We start from the raw sequence: 21,087 nt of genomic DNA on the forward strand, positions 1-21,087 counted from the left end.
GCCCACACCTTTCTTTCTTATAGCTTTCTAGCGGTAGTGGCAAGTATTCCAGTTTTCCCACCCTCCTCAACTCAGTACTCAGTAGTCAGTCCCCTCCCCACTCTTCTTCTACGCTTCCCCTAGCTAAGCCAGCGCAAACTGAAAATGCGTTTTGTTCTCCTCCTCTTTCTCCTACTCCATCTCCATTCTTGCTTTGCTGCAAGAACACCCCGAATGCCGGAGTACAAGGCATTACTCTCCATAAAATCTGCCATCACCGCCGACCCGCAATCTTCTTTGGCTTCCTGGAATGACTCCACTACTCATTGCTCCTGGTCTGGCGTCACCTGCGACTCCTATGGCCGTCACGTGACTGCTCTTGACATTTCCGGACTTAATCTCACTGGCACCCTTTCCCCTGACGTTTCCCATCTCCGCCTTCTCCTCAACCTCTCCGTCGCCGCCAACCAGTTCTGTGGTCCTGTCCCTCCTGAAATCTCCTCCATCTCCACTCTCCGCTACCTTAACCTCTCCAACAATATCTTTAACCTCACCTTCCCCCGGCAGCTCATTCGCCTCAAAAATCTTGAGGTGCTTGATTTCTACAATAATAACATGTCCGGCCCTTTGCCTGTGGACGTTTACCAGCTAACCAACCTCAGGCATCTCCACTTGGGCGGCAACTTCTTCTCGGGCAGCATTCCCGCCGAGTATGGTTCTTTTCCTAATCTCGAATACCTCGCCGTTTCCGGCAACGAGCTCGCCGGTAGGATCCCCCCGGAGATAGCAAACTTGACCAAGCTTCAACACCTTTACATTGGCTACTTCAACACTTTCTCCGGCGGGATCCCACCCCAAATTGGCAACTTATCGCAGCTTCTGCGTTTTGATGCCGCCAACTGTGGCCTCTCCGGCGAGGTTCCCCCGGAGCTTGGGATGCTGCAGAACTTGGATACCCTCTTTCTTCAAGTGAATGCGCTTTCTGGGCCGTTGACGTCGGAGCTGGGATACTTGAAAACCTTGAAATCTATGGATCTGTCCAACAACATGTTCACCGGCGAAATACCTTCCTCGTTTGCGCAGCTGAAAAATCTCACTCTCTTGAATCTTTTCCGAAACCAGCTTCACGGGTCGATACCGGACTTCATTGGAGACTTGCCGGAGCTGGAGGTGTTGCAGTTATGGGATAACAATTTCACTGGAAGCATCCCACAAGGGCTGGGGACTAATGGGAAGCTTCAAAATCTGGACCTCAGTTCGAACAAATTGACTGGAAATTTGCCCCCGAATATTTGTACCGGAAACAAGTTACAGACATTGATTACTCTGGGAAACTTTCTCTTTGGGACGATTCCTGAATCCTTGGGCCAATGCGAGTCGCTGAGTCGACTTCGGATGGGTGAGAATTATCTCAATGGGTCGATCCCAAAAGGGCTTTTGAGTTTGCCACAGCTTTCTCAAGTTGAGCTTCAGGATAATCTTTTAACAGGCTCATTTCCGGAGACGGATAAAACATCGACCACTCTCGGCCAGATTAGCCTTTCAAACAATCGTTTATCTGGGCCGCTGCCCCCGAGTATTGGGAATTTCGTGGGTGTACAAAAGTTTTTGCTTGATGGGAACAAGTTTACTGGCCCCATTCCGGCTGAAATAGGAAAGTTGCAGCAACTATCAAAAATTGATTTCAGCCACAATAGCTTTTCAGGCCCCATTGCCCCTGAAATCAGCGAATGCAAGCTCTTGACTTTTGTCGACCTCAGTAGGAACCAGCTTGCTGGTGAAATCCCAACTGAGATCACAGGTATGAGAATATTGAACTATTTGAATTTGTCAAGAAATCATTTAGTGGGAAGCATTCCGTCTCCAATAGCATCCATGCAGAGCTTAACTTCTGTTGACTTTTCGTACAACAATTTGTCCGGGATGGTTCCTGGGACGGGTCAATTTAGTTATTTCAATTATACTTCGTTTTTGGGCAACCCTGATCTTTGTGGCCCTTACTTGGGACCCTGCAAAGAAGGGATTGTTAATGGAAGTACTAAACCTCATGAGAGAGGAGCATTTTCGCCCTCTATGAAGCTTTTGCTTGTGATTGGCTTGCTTGTTTGCTCGATCGTGTTCGCAGTTGCTGCAATTATCAAAGCACGTTCGCTAAAGAAGGCGAGCGAGGCCCGTGCTTGGAAGCTTACGGCTTTCCAACGCCTGGATTTTACTTGTGATGATGTTTTGGATTCCTTGAAGGAGGATAATATCATTGGGAAAGGAGGTGCCGGGATTGTGTACAAAGGGGCAATGCCTAATGGAGAACATGTTGCTGTGAAGAGGTTGCCCGCGATGAGCCGAGGCTCATCCCATGATCATGGGTTCAATGCTGAAATTCAGACTCTTGGGAGGATTAGGCACAGGCACATTGTTAGATTGTTGGGATTCTGTTCTAATCATGAGACTAATCTTTTGGTTTATGAGTATATGCCTAATGGGAGTTTGGGAGAAATGCTTCATGGCAAGAAAGGGGGTCATTTGCATTGGGATACACGGTATAAAATTGCCGTGGAGGCTGCTAAGGGCCTTTGCTATCTTCATCACGATTGCTCGCCTTTGATTGTCCATCGTGATGTGAAATCCAATAACATCCTTTTGGATTCTAACTTTGAGGCTCATGTGGCTGATTTTGGACTTGCCAAGTTCTTGCAAGATTCAGGAACATCTGAATGCATGTCTGCTATTGCTGGTTCCTATGGTTACATTGCACCAGGTACTGCTCAAATGCACGATTTCTCAATAGTAGTATAGGAAGAGGAATTTTTGGTATTTTTCTGCTCATAATTATCTTGTTTACTGTATGAAGTTGGTAATCCCTTTTTGAAATTGGAACTGCACTGACTTTTGACTGGTAAGACTCTTTACGTTGAGATCTGACATTGATTTGTTTCCTGAATTTCTTGACTTGATTCTCCAATTTACATACCATGTGCGCCTTTATTGTATTTCCAAGTACTACTTTGTCACCTTGACTATACACTTCCTTCTTGCCTTTGAGAATATTGGCTCAATAATCATCAGTTCCTTTAGCTGTTTTCGACAGTTAATGTCTGGAGGAAAACACTTAAAATGAACATGAACTTAATGGTCCTGTAGCGTTTGACTTTCATTTATTAAGGAAAGTCATTGAAAGGACTCAATTTGATCTCCAACTAGTTAGGTAATATATTGGTGTGGTGGGTTTATTACTATTCTACGGAGTAACTTGGATGGCAAATTCAAAGCCAACAGTAATTGTCTCGGAGACTAATTTGAGTCTACAGGATATGGCTAGCATGCTAACATTTGTTTTTTCTGGTAGGTATGAATATCATGCTATTTGGTCAAAGCATTGGTGTTAAAATAATCTTTGCTTCTGATGGTCTGCTAACAGTTTCTTAATTATTGTCAGATGTACTTAGAGTTGCAATTCTGGTCTATGCAAGCAATAATTACATTAATGTGTTTCAGATTAATTTTTTTTAATCATTTTTTTTTTTAAATTGCAGAATATGCCTACACACTCAAAGTTGATGAGAAAAGCGATGTATACAGCTTTGGTGTAGTTCTCTTAGAATTAGTGAGTGGGAGAAAGCCAGTAGGGGAATTTGGTGATGGGGTTGACATAGTACAATGGGTGAGGAAGATGACCGATGGGAACAAGGAAGGAGTACTCAAGATCCTTGATCCAAGACTCCCTACAGTTCCCCTTCATGAGGTGATGCATGTATTTTATGTGGCGATGCTCTGTGTTGAAGAACAGGCAGTGGAGCGGCCCACAATGAGGGAGGTTGTGCAAATACTGACTGAGCTACCAAAGCCAGCCAACGGCAAACAGGGAGACTCAACAGACACGGAATCTCCCCCACCGGCGTCCACAGTGGAGTCTCCAAGCACAACTCCTGTGGACTCCAAAGACCATCAGCAACCACCACCACCTCAGTCCCCTCCACCTGATCTCCTTAGCATTTAAGCAGAGCTCTCTACTGAATGGTTTTTTTCCTTTTTTTTTGGGGGGGGAAGAGAGGGGGTTGGACGGGCTTGGTTGGATTGTTTAGTTTATTGTAGGATTTAGCTTTTTCCATATTTAATCTTAAGTTTCCCGGAATGGGGTTGGCCTAGCTTTTTCTTTTTGTGATCATTTGCTTTGTTCCTTTTAAGTTGGGGAGGAAAGAGGAGGGTAAAAAGGGCCTGGGTTGACTCTGTAACCTTGAAGGTAAATGGGAGCTATCGGTAAGTTTGAAAGTGCTTTTTTTTTTTTTTTCTTTTTTCCGTGTACAGTGGGAGTTGTTGGCAAAAAATTATCTTGAACATGTGATGTAGCTTCCTACTGCTCATCTTTCTTTATAACTTTATTGCAAATGTTCTTGTTTCCCTTATTTTTACCACGAAAGAACCTGGGAGAAAAGTCTATATGCCTAAAGCACGGGCGTGCAAATCAAGAGTTGTTTATGCTTCTTCGTGGGTTCTGGTGACTAGAGTGAGTGGTTAAGAGGTCGGATGATCATGCGTACGTATGGATAAAAGCGTGAATTAATTAGCTATAATTTTGTTTTAGGCCGATGATGAAAGATGGCAGGCGACCTAGTGGGAGTGCATCGAGCCCGGCGTGGCGTGCAGTGGAGAGTTGGGTGGGGGGGCATTGGGTTAGGCTTTGCTTGACAGAGAAAACTCTTCTTCTTGGCAAATGGGGTGGTTCTGTTCTGCCGCTTTCGGGATCATTTTTATTGAATTCAACCCTCAAGTACTCAACTCAACAGGGGGATTATTCTTTTGGGGTGGGGGGGAGGGAGGGGTTGCGTTGGGAAGGGAGATGAATCAATGAGTGCAAGTTTGCCTTTAAAGGAAGTAAAGAACTCTCTCCTCATTTATACAAACTCCGCTTAAATGATCTTGGACCTGACCAGTATTGGAAATAAATGCAGGATCACCATTGGGTTCCCTACATTAGTACATTTCTCTCTCTGGTCTGAAAATGTTGGGTCAAAATTTGCGAATCGATCCTGATGGGTTTCCTGCATTTATGATGTTTGCCATTTGCCCAGCACGTGATTCACTTTGCTGGCAACTCAACTCTACGATAAGCTTTTTGGTTGTCACAACTCACAACAACGTAAGCCTTTGCCTGTCCCAAAGTTTGTTGAACATTTGAGCATTAAGAAGTGGAGATTCCAAGTGTCCAAACTATCCTTACGATAGCTGTTTTCTAGTAGTAGTAGTATGAAGTAGTAAGTCGTAGAGACAGGAGTGTCTTTTTAGCAGTAGGCAATTTCTTCTTCAGTATTCTAACATTTGGATTTGGTTGGTGATTCCTAGCCATCAGAAAGCGACGTACATTGAATTTACGTGTTAGATTGGTAGCATTCAGCCTAAAATGAGGAATTGCCCGGAAAAAGGAAAGACCAGATAGTTGTTAGTTGTTATGTTGCATATTGGGTAATTAGCCATTCTCCAACCTCGGATTTAAAACACCAGAGGGAGGGGAGAGGGCCACTCTTTTATTTTTCCCTCTTAACTCACTCTCTGTTTCCATTGCCATATGAGCATTCGTCGTGTTCTTAATGATTAATGGATATCTTGACAGAAAAAGATAACGTGCTGACTAGTTTCAATCTCTTCAGGTGTTGTAACCTCAACCAAGCGGGATGACTGTCAAATGTTTCAGCAATCGCTTATGAATTCGATAAAGTTAGAGCGGGTATGGATTGCATTTTCTAGAAGTTTCAGGAGTGTATTTTTTTTTTTGGGTAGAAAAGTAGTTGTTTGTATTTCTGAAATATGTCATTGTGATGTATATGAAATAAATATACAGTGTCTATAAAAGCTAGAGATTCAAACAAAGCCTTAGAATCTCTAATACTTCAAAGACTAGCACTTGTCACTTCTTCTCCAATTATTTTTGTCCCCACCAAAATTTTCAAAGTGTAAGGATTTATGTAGTGAGAACTCAATGGGGGTACCAATTAGTACATTTAATTTATATTCAATTGGATTTGGCTGACAAATGACGTTAGTTGTTAATTTTAAAAAATAAAAAATTAATTCAAAGTGTCTAAACGCAAAGGGAACAATAAACATAATACCCATATTCGCATAGTAAATTAGATGTAATTTATGTGTACCAGCGAATGTATATTAGACATCCGTTAAAAAATTTATTTAACAATTAACACATAAATTCCTTATTAACGATAGCCAAGTAAGCACCCATTAGATAAACTCTAATATAACAATTACTACTCTCATTGACTAACCACTAGGCTTTGAGTTGGTAGTCACCATCAATGCATTCAAACCTTACCTCCGACCAATTCTTCACCTTAAAAAGTGGCTCTACTTAAAAAATTCAGACGGATGCATAGTACACCCGTCTGATCCGGTGGTGATTCAATCCTCTCTTTGTTACCCTTGAACCTCTACAAATCCTTCCCTTCCCCTAGTGTATGAATTTATCCTATCGACAAAACAAAAAAAAATTACTATTCTCATTGGCTACTTTTAGTTGTTAGCCGATCCCCTGTTGCCCAAGTTGCTGTCACACTCACCTATAGTCTACTCACCGAGTAGTGTATATACTCGGTGAGTGTATATATATATATATATATATATATAAAAGTAGTGTATATACATCTTGTAATATTTGGTACATCGTTACATTAAATTGGTGTACAGTGATGGAGCCACATGTACACGAGCGTGGGCAATTGCCACCATCCCACCTCAAGTTTAAATATCAACAGCAACAATTTATATATCAAGGTATATAATCATCCATACTAGAGATTTAACTTTACTACAAATTTATACATTGAAAATTGTTCCCCTCACCGGAGGTCCTAACCCTCTACTGTTGGTGTATACAGTACACCTTGCAATATTTGTTGTACATTCCACTGGGGTGGTGTACACCAACTCAGTAGAACGGTACACCAAATATTACACTAGTTATAACAGAAGATTCGTAGCCCTTTTAGTTTAGTTGCTTGTAAACTCATGCGTAGAGTCCTCCCTTGATTGTTGGGTAATTTTGCAAACTTGGACGCATTTATGCCTGTACGGGCTCTGAGTTAAAAACCCTGGAGAAGCTCTCAGAAACAAAACAAACCTTACTACCTTAGGGAGGTGTTTGTAATTATAGTGAGCCATCGGAGGATTTTATTGTCATTTACAAAAAAAAAAAAAGGGATACAATCTTGCAAATGCTTCTCTTGTCCGTCGATGTATTGATGTGACAAGAAAGGCAGGCCGATAGAAGACAAATTTTTGATGACTTGGCACGGCAGAAATCGTTTGATATTACAGATTGGCAGCTTATGGTCAGGAGGATGATGGGGGGCCCCTGAGACGTAATTGAAGACTAGCAGGATAGATGGAAGAGTTTTAATAGCTACTGAATGATTTGATGTGATGAAGGTTGAAAATGTTAGACGTGAAAATTTTCCAAGCTGGGCTATGTTTTTCATGATTCAACCCGCAATACAACGACATTCATGAATATCGACTATTCAGTATTCATTCATTCCTTCCCTAAAATGAAGCCACTGATCAGTATGCGTTATTAAATATGCGCCATTGACAGCAGAATATTTGCTCCTTTTGTTGAAGTTGGGTTTGTACTTCGAAGCAAGCGTTGATTCACAGAAATGGGCAGGGAAGGGATGAAGGTTACACGGTCATGTGGACAAGGGGCAGAGACGATTGCAGGTGCAATCGTCCCTGAACAGTTAATGGCCATGATTTGGCCAAAAAATTTTGTGCGATCTAAATCATAAGTTGTGCATTGATTTTCACATCGTGTGTGGGACTCGCAAAATTTTGTACTCCCTCCGTCCCACTTTGATAGTCCTGTTTTCCTTTTTCGTCAGTTCCAAATTGTAGTCCACTTTCCAATTGAAGAATGTAGTTGTATTTTAATTTTCCTAAAATGCCCTTATTCAATGTAAGTTGTTGTTACTATAAACTTACCCCATTTAATGAGAGTTGATTCTTTTTTTTGCCATCAATTCAAGTTCCCATAAAGTTGTACTCTATTTAATATGAGGGTATTTTAGGAAAATAGCAATCTAAATTTACTTTTTCAACAAAGTTAACTACTTTTTCTTAAACTGTGTGAAAAAAGAAACATGACTATTAAAGTGGGACGGAGGGAGTACTAAAATTACACGTTGTGCAAACAAAGTTACGCCATGTACAACTAAAATTACGCGCTGGTAAAAATGGCCAAAACCGCTGGGCCGGTTGCACCCGTGCCCCTTGTCCCGGTCATATTTTGTTGGTCTTTTATAAAAGACATGAAAACAAGACCTGTAATATTTCAACTCAGAGGGACAAGACAAGAGTGAGGCAATATTATAATTTTTAAAATTTTTATATAACATATTTAATAGGTTTATATTCTATTAAAATTTTTAGAAAAGTGAGGAGGTTCACCTCAACGTGGCTCCGCCATTGACTATCGTGGTACTTGATTGGATAAGAAGTTTATCGGGAAAGCATTCATCCGAATTGTCCCGCAGTCTAGAGTGGATCAAATACTAGCAATTAAGGACGTTGCTACTTCCCATGCAGGATTTTTTTCTTTTGTTTTTGTTTCTTACTTTTAAGTACAACAACAACTACTACAGCTACGTTGGATGGACTAGGATTTTGGTTGAATAGTTGTAAATGCCAAAATTGAGAAGTTGCATCATCCACATTCATCCCGTCTTTTCAGGAAAATGCAGGCCATTACGGTCTTTTTTTTTTTTTAAATGATAATGATAATATTTTTATAATTTAATTTATTATAATCTATCATTATTATTTCTTCGAACCTTTCATATTTGTGAGCAATACGGAAACATTTCAGCCAGCCAGCCTATAAATTGTGATTGACGATTCATCCTTTTTTTTGCCCTTTTTCCTTAGAGAGTGCAGTGCACAATGCCGGTGGTATTTACTTCATTCATTTCCTTTGGTTGCCGTGGAATTTTGGAAAAGTTAAAAACTGTTTTTCTGCAGTTTTCACTACTGTTTCCTTTTTCTGGGCACCCCGTGACTCAATGCAACTTCTTCTTCTCAACCGTTTATTTCTTCTCTTCTCATCGTCACACTACTGCGACTGTCATCAAAATGCGTTGAATTCCCCCTTGTGATTGATTTGCAGGTGAAGCTTTTAGCCTTCTATTTTATTGTGAAGATAAAATAAAATATATTATTGTATAATGGAACCCTGCTCCACCAAACCTAACACCACTCGATTATCCTATAGCGGGAGAAGATTCGTAAATTATTGGTGTCCAAATTGCAAAACCGATTTTGCTTTGCTCAAGAGGGAAAAAAAAAAAAAGGAACAGGAGAAATGGGTTTTGTTTGCCTATGCCTCGTAATGGGAGCATCGTACACCACTAAACGCCAGGAATAGGTGAAAGGTCCGTTGTCGTTTTTTCCGGGAATAGGATCCGACACAAAAATCATTGTGCATTTTCTGTCTTTGATTGATTGATTGATAAGTAGTTCTGTATACACAAGTGACCAGCATGATTCATAGACAAAGAACAATACAGTATATTAGTACTATACATACTACTCCATCAAAAAAAGAGATTAAAATAACTTTTTTAAAAAAAAAAAAAACGAGAACCTCGAAAAAGCCAATAAATTTTTTTCTTTTCTTTTTTTTTTTCTGGGATTTTATGGGAGGGGGGCGGAGGAGTGGGGGTTTCAAAAGAAAGAGCCAATAGACGGAATGGACAAACTGTTGGTATAAATTTATTTTCGAAGGCAAAAGTATTGCGAGCGCAAGTTTTGCAGTTTTCTTTGATTAGGTGCACGTCTCCGATGACTAGCACGCCCTGCATGAAAATGGCTTCGGCTGTCCGGCAGATGCAAAATGTACAACTCTCATGTCCCACCGCAACCATTCATTTCATTTTCGTATAATTCTCTCAAGGGGGGTAGGAAAGAAAAAGTCCTCTTCTCTTTTCTTGGTAATTAAGCAAATTTATTTAGTGATGAGAAATTCTCATTCACTTAAATAAGCTCCAATAACTGCAGCAGAATACATGTGTATTATTTGAAATGATATTTGTGCTTCTATCAAAAACGCAATTTTCAATTATCTTGTTTATCCTCTCAATCAATTATCCTTTTATCTCATATACCTTACATCACAAAAGTGTTGTAATAATTGTTTCAAATAACACATTATCTGAACACTCCCAAGTGTTAGCCTAATTGAACGCTAATTATTAGCATTGCAAATGACTAGTCTTCCCTTACAAAAACAATATAAATTCCATATCACCCTAGAAATGCGATCGGTTTATGCTACATTAGCCCCACTCTACTTTTATTATTCTAGACACATCAAAAAAAAAAAAAAAGAAACTCTTGGAATTGGTAGTTTTTTTTTTTTTGGCAAAAATTTTTTTGAAATATTTCTTTGACACATTTTCCCATTACTATTTTACTTCACATCGTGTTTGCCACTAACAGCCCTGTTTAATTAGATACAAGTTTTAATTGGCAAAAAAAAAAAAAAAAAAAATTGCTTGCATCACAAGAACATTCTCCACCCACCTATTTTTATTTCTAACTACATTTTCATCTCACATAAATTATATCATAAAAATATTATATTAATATTTTCAAATAAACTTCTATCCAAACACGCGTGGGTCAGAGAGGCATACAAAGTCCGAAAGCACAACATGCATGGGAACGAATTTGGCAGCCGTATTTGCAGAGTCATTCAATATGAGCAGAGAATGGTCATTCTCAATCTCACCGGTCGCCACGGGAGATAAATTATTGCGTCCCTAAAGGCAATAAGGGCCTCCTAGTTGGAGTCCATGGCCAGTTGGCCTTATGGCTGTGTGAGCAGCTGGGGATGAAACAAAACAACAGGTCTATGTCAAACGTTAACGTTTTCTTTGGACACCCCTACATGGTACATGGTAGTCATGATCAGTGTCTTTTTATTTTTTCCAGCTCTGCGTTGCATCACCAGATCAATGTTTTACTCTGTACAGATTTGAGATCACAATACCCTATGTGTTGTCGTTAATTCACTCGTCTGGACGTTTAGCACCACCGACAGATAATATTTGTGTTTTAGCTTTTACTACTTGGTCCCGTGTTATTATCGCCAATGAAACCTGATCAGATCAGATCAGATACGATGCGACTTCTTCATGGAACAACTATGCAATTGTCGACTATTAACTTTAAGTAATCAATGGCCATTAATCTCGATCAACCCCTCTTCCTCAAATCATGCAACCAAATAAAATAGACTTTCATGGGGCATTAGTTGGTTATTAATGGATTCAAGGATGGTTGCACACTTGGAAAAAAAAAAAAAAAAGGTGCAATTAAAGGTACTTTGGATTCCACCGCTTGTAAAACGTTGTGGCCTTTGATAAATCAAGAATGATTAACTCCAATAGTTAAGTGTTTCGAAGCTTTTCTTGACAAGAAAAGTCGTCTTGCTTTTTATTCTATATATATATATTCTGTGTCTCAAAATGGATCGAATCGACCGACTACCCCCTCTTTTCCCCTGTGTGTATCATAATTCATCGGGATGGTGTAGGACCGTTAGCAAGTAAAGAAAAGTACTCCTAAGAAAATATATTTGCTGGTTTTTCCTTTCAGATCAAAAAAGCACAGCGAAAGTATTTCAATCGGAATCGCTTTCACTCTCCAAATGAAACGGAGGAGGAGCCTACAGAAAAAGATATGACGAGAGACAGTACAGTACTCCAGGAGCAATGCACATGATAGAGCAGTGCAAAGTATGGCAAAATTTGGTAGAACATGTCCCCGAAAATTAAAGGCTATCACAAATGTGGATGGAGATTAAAGAGACATTTTAATTGCATGGAGAAAGGTGGGTTTCAAGAGTGAGTGGACTTGGATATCGCCCCAAATGTTCGTAGAACGAAAGACAATAATTAGATTTAGGGCCAAAAATATTTTAGCACCAAAACTCAAAGGGGTCAAAGGAACGGTACATGTGGAAAAATTACTGAGTCCGTTCGTTACACACTAGTTATTTCACTTGCATCAAAAGGAATAATTTCATTTCATGCTCAGCATAACATTGATTGGTGCAGCTACATTTCCTACTTTCGAGAATGTTATGCACAAATCCACTAAAATTTGTTTAGTATACTGTAACAAGACCGTTAATGCTAGCTAGCTTTCGCTCTTAAAAGATTGAGTGGTTGCAGCAGTGGGAGTAGTAAATTGGAACACCGGTAAGTGCATTTTGATATTGTAATCAAAAGGAAAAGCAGACACCATTGATGTGTCGGAAAGGCCAAAAAGGCGACATACATGACTTTTGCCAAACTTTGAACATTCAACGTAAACAAAAAAAAAAAAAAAAAAAAAGTTGGGGAGGTGTGGGGCGCAAATATCACACTAATGAATTAGCTGTAAAGTAAATGAAGCCAGATTTTTTGCCACTAAGTACTTCTAATCACACTTTTTACAGAGAGTTAGTAATAAACAAGATCCACGTGTAGTTTGAAACAAGTTGTGGACAAAATATGCATTGATAGTCAATGATGAACTCGAGCCCATAATCATGTCCATGAAAAGATTGTGACACAGGAACTCTTTGGCACCACCTAAAGTGATGGTAGACTAAAGTTTAGATGCGTAAATAGATCCATTACCTATGACAGATGCTGATTAGAATGATTAGGAAAGGAGCCCAGATGGCCAATCTACATTTTGAATTTTGCCATGCAGATATATATAAAGGAAAAAAAACAAAAGTCAGAGAAAAGATGGGCATTTGTGGGGTCAAGAAAAAAAAGGGATTCAAGAGAAAAGTGCACGATGGCTGGGATACACTGATCATGAAAGAAGCAAATTAAGAGCAGCTTTAATCATTCCATTTGGTGGCTCGTGACTCAGGAGCTTGCTTTTTACTGCCAGAGTTTATCATGAACTGAGCTTCGCATGTAGTACAGTATTATTCAAGGGGCAATTAACTGCAGATCGCTCATGAGTCAAAAGCTTAGAAATTCTCAAGTACACGTTTTCTCATCATTTTTAGTTGATGGTAATGATACCCACGACAATTATGTATAGACCCCGCTCACTTGGGACTTGGATAAACAGATATGGGATTTTACGAAGGTGACTAAAAATGGACGGATTTTCTTGCAGTACCCGCGGACCTTCTTCTATGAGTAATCTCCAGTTGAGCTGCACCTTTCAACATTTGCTGACACCATGTAGGACTTCTTGCTACCTACCTTAGTTTAGATTGGATCAGTATTGTCCTATTTGGGTTCCCATCAGCATTGGGTAAACCCACTTGGTCCATCTATTTGTCGTATTTGGATAAGCCCAATCAGGCCATTCAAAAAATACTTTAAAAAAAAGAAAAATACACGAATTGAGATTTAAAAACCGAAGAGGAAAAAAGAAGATTTGAATCTATAACGCTTTGTTGTGTCACAAAATCAATAATTTGTAATCTCTTATGCAAATTTTTTTGCTAATTAATAATATGTTCTAATCATGAGCGAAGGTCAAGAGACACAAGGTTTGAACCTAAACTCATTTACTACTAAGATTGAGATTCCGAAGGGTTTAGCTACGTCCTGTAAAAACTTGCTACAAGCAGGCAACTTACTACCTCTTTGTCTCCTCTTCTTATATAGTTGATGGACTTAATTTCATCGTATAAGAGACGGGTCAGTGGGCAAGTGAGTACCTGTACTACGGTCGTATCAAAACCTAAAAACTTAAAGAAGAAGGAAAATCAATCAATAGGACACTATCGAAGTTTAAACGTCACAGGTCTCCCGCCTAAACTCGTTTATTACTAAGATTGAGATTTGAAGAGCGAAGTTTTTGAATTCATATTTTACATGTAAATGTAATCTAATTTTATATTAGTCTTTAAATGTAATTTAGTTTTATATTAGTCTTTAACAATCAACCGTATTTGTGATTTCGGTTAAAATGAAGTACTGATCTCTCAAATGTAGTTACATATAATCTGTAAGGTATAATTACAAAAACCTCCCTTGATTTCTTTGACAATTTCACTGGCCTCCTTGAGATTTATAAAATTACATTTACCTCTCTTGGTAGAATTGTGGGCCTGATTACTTTCATCACATGGGAAAAAATTACCCATATACTCTTAAGACATTATGTCTTATAGAAACTAATATCTAACGATTGAGTAATTAGAGCACTAATTAACTATTAATAACTAATTAAAGAAAATAACTATTGAAAATTTCTTTAATGATGAACAGTGACTTGTAATTATAAAATAAAGGCTAATCGATATACTAAATGATGCTATTTTGTGATTGATAAAACTTTAACAATGATAAAAAACCAGTTAAACACACTGTGACAAAAAGAGCTTTGGTAAAATAAAAAAAAAACACGGGGTAAAAAAAAAATTATTCGTGAGAAAATTTTCTTTGGAACTTTTGAAATTGTAATAGTTGTAAAATAATTTCGTGAAAATAAAGAAGAAAGAAGAAAAAAAGGTAAAATTTAAAAATTCATTCTGTTCAAAAATCACAAAAATCATAACAAACTTGATGTTAAGAACGATGACTTGTCTGTTTTACTGAATCTTGTGATCATTAATGTAATTTTATCATTTATTTGTGTTGTCCAATGCATTGAATGTGAATATTTTGAGTAATGAAATGTGTGTTAATTGTTTCTAATTTTTAATTGTTTCCATATTTTTACTAATACAACTTATATATATGTATAAGGGGTAGTTATGTAATAAAGATTTCATCTCTCCTTAAAATATTTTTTTAATGTTACTTTTTCTGATTTGGACTCATTTTGTTACTACATCATTAACTTCAAGGGAGGCTCGTGTAATTTTGCGAACCTAAAAGGAAGCTAGTGTAATTGTTAAAAACCTTAGGGGAGGTATCTGAAATTATCCCAATTAAAAAATCTACCGGGCTTGAGCTAGAAACCACCTATCAATTACCGAAAAGATGATACCAAGAAATTGAACTGATGAAAATCCATCAGAAGTTACCAAGAATATATTGAAGATGAAGAAAGTTTAGATCTATACTAACATGCTCATTCTCAATTACCCCGGTGAAGTACACCAAAAGTCCATCCATCAATCTTAAAAGAACACACTTCCCCCCCTTTAATTTTCATGTTCTATGGTAGGAGGGAACAAATATGAGGGAGCGAGGTAGGACAAAATCTTTGCCTTATTTTTCTGATTTGTGTACACTGCAAGGCTGTATGCACTTCTGATACAACATCGGATTCAACAACTTATTCCAGAAACCGAGGCCTTGACTGAAGAACAAGAGGCACCACGGTAATAACGATCCTGAAGAAGGTAATTTAGTTGGCCGTTTCATTTCGTTGCAAATGAAATCCCCTTCTCAATGCTTCCAGCTAATTCTTTCTTTGCTTTCTCCAAGCCGGCCCTGCAAAAATCAGAACACGGTAAAGACAAGCAATTCTCTTGAACACGGACAAATATGTCAGACCCATCCGATGCACCATACTGGCACAGGCATGCAGATACATTGGAGAGAACAACAGCATGCACATTATCTCATTACATAATTGGATAGTAAGTATACTTAAATTAGGCTGACAAGCACTGAATAAAGGTAAAATGTAATTTTCGAATGTGCAGATACTATCTTTATTTTGAGATGATGAGCTTGTGCTAGTGGTGACTACTTTGATTAGCACGTCAGAAGGACCAATGATTCAGAAAAAGCATCATGAATTATATCAACAACCAATAATATGAGAATCAAGTATTTATTAATAATACTGTTAAATGCCACCTTAGCATAAAAAAGCAAGCATTTCTCCTCTATAAGCGTCTTTACCGTAGCTTTGTGGTTTGAATGGACAAATCACACAAGAAATTGGTTTGTGGGTGGGTGGGTGGGGGAACTGAAGGGTACACATTGAAACAATGAACTGCCAGCTTTCATCAGATTGAGTTGAGATAGGTCTACTTAATTGGTTTGGCAAAGTGATATAAGATGACGAATTAGTCGGAGGACAAGGTTAAAAACTTCAGCAGTCCATAGGGTAGGAGGGCTGATAACACAGCTTAGAAAGAACATTAGGACAAAAAGATGGAAGATAATCTAAAATATTAGTTAATACAGACCTCTCATACTCGTTTAGTGGACCAAGTGGGTATATCTCCTCAATCCCATTACAACCAAGCCGTACTCTGGTTGCAAAGAAAGGAAGCTCAGTCACCTGAAAAGAGAATGATCAACCAATCAATTACAATAACATCATGAAGAGTGTTTATGAATCCTAGATAAGTGATGATAGTGACATGCCTGAGATGACACAAATGCACACTCGACAACACCAGCATCTCCTCTCAACCCCCGTAAACATGCATCTGCAAATTTAACAGCAGCATATGCCTGAAAATAACCAGCAGGCCTTTCTCAGCACTATCTCAAGAGCCAATGTTGTTTAGTAGTAACAGAATAACAGTTAGTAAAACAAGGACTGATAACAATGCCTAACCATTGAGAGAGTAGCAGATCCTGCACCAGCTTTGGCCTGAAAGGGATGCAACAATTATATTAAAATACATACAGACGTCCATTGTGTACATGGAACAATTTATTCATGCCATTATATAACAGTTCATATCACTATTGTTTCTTGGCTGCCAAACGAAAAATAAGTATAGATATTCGTTGAAAACCGTGCAGCCAAAATTCTACAGAGACAAATTTCTCACTTTTTAATACTAAAATATTAATTAGTCTATTTCCAAAATTTCGCGCCACCAGCCATTACTAAGAGACATCCACCTATATATATTTAGTCATTCGAAATTTTAGTAACGTCACCTTAAAGAACTTTCAGCAATTATTCAAAAGTAATTTTCACAAAACACATCTTGTAGAGAAGTGTAATTATTAGACAAAGCTTCAACAGTTCATTTGAGGACGATGTGTAAGTGAGGTATTGCTTCTTTCCATATCCTTACTCTTGGGTTTTCTTCCCTTATTTTAACCTCACGGAAAATTGACTAGGTCCTACAACTATATGCATTCAGTCTCCACATTAACACAGTCAATTTTTAGCTCTCTCCAGCATGGTATAGAATGCAGAAGTACAAGTTAACTTATGTTGTGTGCTCTCCAGATTAACTAAGTATCAAATGCGCCAAAATGAACCCACAATGTTTCTAGCAGGGAAGTTGAACAAATCCCAAGCTTGCTGTTCAGCTTAACAGATTTCCTTTTCATTTTTTAAATCGTTGTCTACACAAAATCTTTACGCAGGCACACCAATCTAATAAAAACTGAAATCAACAATTTGCATATCCCAGACTTTGGCACTTTCCAACTAAAGGCACTTAGGACCAAGCTTTTTATACATCTTATTTACGTCAATCAAACAAGATTATCCAGTTGAAGAAAGGGCAAGTAAGGCAAACAAAGAGGTTCGACTATGGTTCTGAGTGGCATCTCCTAGATTTTAACCTAAATGCAACTCTCCCTTCATGCCAGCTCCACAGCTTATGAATTTCTATATGGCAACAGATGAAACTGAACTCGTTAAACCTAAGCTCTTCATTTATGACAAAACATAATGAGCAAGTATGACTGAACAACATTGTATCAAGCATAGAAATGACTGATGCACTGGAGTACTAGGCATTTTTTACGAATACATCTAACAGCCGTCACTGCTGCAGTTAGAAACTCAAGCACAGACTTCACATTATATAAATGGGAAACCTTCTTACCTCAACAACTTCAGTTCCACCATTCTGAATTCTAGAAGTCAGATGCTCAGTTTCTTCTACAGTAAAAGAGCAAGGAGGTTTAACCTGTTTTACATGAGACAAGTTCCATTAACATAAGAAGGGCTAATAAAGGATAGAGAGAGAGAGAGAGAGAGAGAGAGAGAGAGAGAGTTATTGCTATTTAAGTGAACTTATAAGCTATTCAAGAAGTTATATTGACCTGTGACAGCAGAGGTAAAATTGTAGCTCCAGCATGACCCCCTACAACTGGAACATCAACTTCCCTAGGATCAAGCCCCAAAACCTCGGCCTTCAGATGATGTAAAAGATACAATATAAGATAGAGAATCCTAAGAATGATACAAATCTAATGACATATGTGAGAGAGAGAGACAGAGAGAATAAACGGTTGGTTTATATATCAAAAGGAATAGCTACTGAGTCATGCATACCACAAATGTATTGGATCTAACAACATCAAGCATTGTCACTCCCAAAAGTTTCCTGGGGTCATAGATGCCGGCCTTCTTGAAAACCTCTGCAGCAATGGGAACTGTGGAGTTAACAGGGTTACTAATTAAGTTGACAATGGCTTTCGGACAGCACTTTGAAATTCCTTCACATAGAGTCTTAACAATTCCAGCATTGATATTAAAAAGATCATCTCTAGTCATTCCTGGTTTCCTAGGAACCCCAGCAGGAATGATCACAAGGTCCATGCCAATAAGGGCATCCTCCAATTGCTCTTTCCCTAGAAAACCACGCACCTGGAAATGTAAACCAAACATTAGCAGTCTATGCCAAATTGAACAATTTAGAACATAAGAACTTATATAGCACAAAAAGGGACATCTCAATTTTCACTCATCGTTGCTTTGAATTTCATGTTATCAAATTCCTGATCCCTGGATGTACCAACAAAGTTAAGTTGAAGTGAACTAAGTTGTACCAACAAAGTAAACCATACATGAGACAATGCTACCATGTTACAGTCTTTTCCCATACCTTAAGGCCACATATGTGACGAAGAGGCATTGGAGAATCATAAAGTGGATATTTGCTAAACATACGAGACACAGAATATTTACCCATATTTTCTCTTTCTTCATTAACTTTCACATTTTTAACATTGTACAATGACGACAATCTATTAACTCTTGTCTTCCCCTATGCTGATTTCAACTGCAACTCTGTAAACTGACGCAAGGTTTCTACTGACACAAAGTTCCTTACTCTACAAAGTACCGCGGGTGGAACAACTCATTCAAGAGCTTCCATCTCATCTCTCTCTTTCCATTAACGATTAACATCGATTTCTTTGACAAGCGGGTACATGAGATACACATTAACAAATCAGCAATTTGGTTATTAATTAACATGGGAAATTTACCACTGCACCGGTGTCCATGTGACTGATATCTGCGGTGACTCCAGGAGTGTTGACCACATCATAGAGATGAAGAACTGAGACCAATGGATTCATCTTCATGAGCATAGCGAGAGGCTGCCCAATGCCTCCTGCAGCTCCCAAGATCGCAACTTTAAACCCAGGTGAGCCCCCTTTTGCCCTGCAATTCCCTGTTCTCAACCCACAACTTCCCTCCACCTTTATAGCCCACAAAAGCCAAGAGAAATTTTTCCCATTAAAAACCCAAATTAAAATAAAAATCGACTTCTTTCAAAATCAATTTTCAACGACCTATCAAGAAAGGCGGAAGCTAAAGCCAAAAAATTCATAAAACCAAAGCTAATTAAGGAGGAAAGGAGAGAAAACCACCTGGGAAATGGCTGGAGGGTTGAGGTGGGCTGAAATTCTGGCAATTCTTTGCTTAACACTTGCCCCGGACTCCATGCTGGTATCGTTTTTGCTCTATTTCGTTAATAGTGCACGATGGGGAAGGACTAGAAGCTCCTTGGCGTGTTTCTTATGCAATCAAATTTGGAAGAAGAAGAAGAGAATAGTCGTGGAGTGTAGGCCAAAATTTCTGCACTCAATATATAATTCTCCTTATAATTCAAGCGGAATGGAAAAAGGAAGTTGGTAGAGATACATCCAATGAAGAAGAGAAAGGGAATTGAGGCCGAGAACGCATATGATCACGATTGAGCTTGTTGGGATGTGTGAAATTGGATATGTGTCAGACACTGTTCATTTTCATTTATGTATGGGCTGTGGCCTGTGACTGTTAATTAATAGAGACTATTTCCATTTTATTTTGCGGAAGACGTGGTTTATGTACCTTTATTATACACAGCACTTATTTACGAGCGTTTGATAAAACTAAAATTTAAAATTTAAAATTCAGTCTGAATTTATTAAATTATTAAATACTAATTCTAATACATTTGAATATATATCGCATTCAATGAATAGATTATCACTTAATTTTATAGGCAAAGTTTATCTAAAGAATTTAGTGTCACTCAATTAACTCAAATGCTCTATTTTTTGTTATCAAATGCATTTTAACATATTAAAATTTGAATTCATTAAATTTAAATATTGAATTGAGTTATTAAACGGGACATTAGAGTTAATATTACGTACGCTAACAGCAGCTAACAATATATACGATATCATCATCAAGTGCATGACAGATGATGAACAAAATTTTTTTATACTTCAAATTTAAATTTAAGATGAATAACGGTGTATATACTATTTCTTTACTTTACACGATGAGATGTAGAAGATCTACTAGCTGAGTCCAGCTTCTTACTTAGCCCAAATCATAACCCTCTCCATGAAATTACACAATGTGCAAAGTGGTTAGTTCTTTAGTTTACACAGTTACATGGAGCTAAAGCTTTGCCAATTGCCAGAGAAACTACTATTCTTGCAGCAAAATTAAGCAAATTGTCTGACTTCGAAAAGAAAGAGAAGTAACGCGAACTTTCTACAGAAGCGGGCCTTCTCTGGACATATTTGTAATTGGACCTCAGCAAATATAAGCCCAATGGAACTACGGTAGCTAAACATTTGGGCTGCTGAAATGGACACAATGTCAGGTGATGAGTGACGTCTTGGGTTCGACTGGCAAGGCAAGTTCATTTCTTTCCTTCCTCCCCGTAAAAAACTGGAACAAGATTTCTACAAATTTTTTTTTAATATAAGACATTTCTACAATTGTCGAAATTACCAAATTTATCGCTCTAGATGATTGAGTTTTATCATGCCACACTATATATTTTCATTGACAAGTGAATCCAAAACATAGTGGAAGATGGTGTTCTATGGCAAAATTAAATTGGCAAATATGCCAAATATAATTATTTAGAAAAAAAATACTTATAGGCTTGAAACTCAGACCTCTCACTTACAC

The 21,087-nt window shown here is 38.2% G+C and overlaps 2 protein-coding genes across 2 annotated transcripts; one reads left to right on the forward strand and one right to left on the reverse strand.

Moving 5' to 3' along the window:
• The first annotated feature begins 22 nt into the window (after window positions 1-22).
• On the forward strand, window positions 23-4,362 carry LOC113778761 (leucine-rich repeat receptor-like serine/threonine-protein kinase BAM1). Its single transcript, XM_027324252.1, has 2 exons — window positions 23-2,734; window positions 3,510-4,362. Exons 1-2 carry the CDS (start codon window positions 145-147, stop codon window positions 3,971-3,973), a joined length of 3,054 nt encoding a protein of 1,017 aa, XP_027180053.1. The 5' UTR covers window positions 23-144; the 3' UTR covers window positions 3,974-4,362.
• Window positions 4,363-15,001: 10,639 nt separating this feature from the next.
• Window positions 15,002-19,902, reverse strand: LOC113777792 (malate dehydrogenase, glyoxysomal-like). Its single transcript, XM_027322993.1, has 9 exons — window positions 19,542-19,902; window positions 19,155-19,370; window positions 18,217-18,531; window positions 17,985-18,074; window positions 17,765-17,848; window positions 16,528-16,563; window positions 16,332-16,421; window positions 16,151-16,245; window positions 15,002-15,443 (listed from the first exon to the last, which is right to left on the reverse strand). Exons 1-9 carry the CDS (start codon window positions 19,614-19,616, stop codon window positions 15,371-15,373), a joined length of 1,074 nt encoding a protein of 357 aa, XP_027178794.1. The 5' UTR covers window positions 19,617-19,902; the 3' UTR covers window positions 15,002-15,370.
• Window positions 19,903-21,087: the final 1,185 nt, after the last annotated feature.

The sequence above is a fragment of the Coffea eugenioides genome, chromosome 7, assembly GCF_003713205.1.
Source record: "Coffea eugenioides isolate CCC68of chromosome 7, Ceug_1.0, whole genome shotgun sequence".
Lineage (NCBI taxonomy): Eukaryota > Viridiplantae > Streptophyta > Magnoliopsida > Gentianales > Rubiaceae > Coffea > Coffea eugenioides.

What these genes read in the sequence shown, in the direction of transcription:
- LOC113778761 (XM_027324252.1), top strand. Translation starts at nt 145, where the DNA reads ATGCGTTTTGTTCTCCTCCTCTTTCTCCTACTCCATCTCCATTCTTGC. An exon ending in CTATGGTTACATTGCACCAG is followed by an intron (nt 2,735 to 3,509) that starts GTACTGCTCAAA and finishes TTTAAATTGCAG; the next exon opens with AATATGCCTACACACTCAAA.
- LOC113777792 (XM_027322993.1), bottom strand. Translation starts at nt 19,616, where the DNA reads ATGGAGTCCGGGGCAAGTGTTAAGCAAAGAATTGCCAGAATTTCAGCC. An exon ending in TTTTACCTCTGCTGTCACAG is followed by an intron (nt 17,849 to 17,984) that starts GTCAATATAACT and finishes CATGTAAAACAG; the next exon opens with GTTAAACCTCCTTGCTCTTT. An exon ending in GTGGAACTGAAGTTGTTGAG is followed by an intron (nt 16,564 to 17,764) that starts GTAAGAAGGTTT and finishes CATCCCTTTCAG; the next exon opens with GCCAAAGCTGGTGCAGGATC.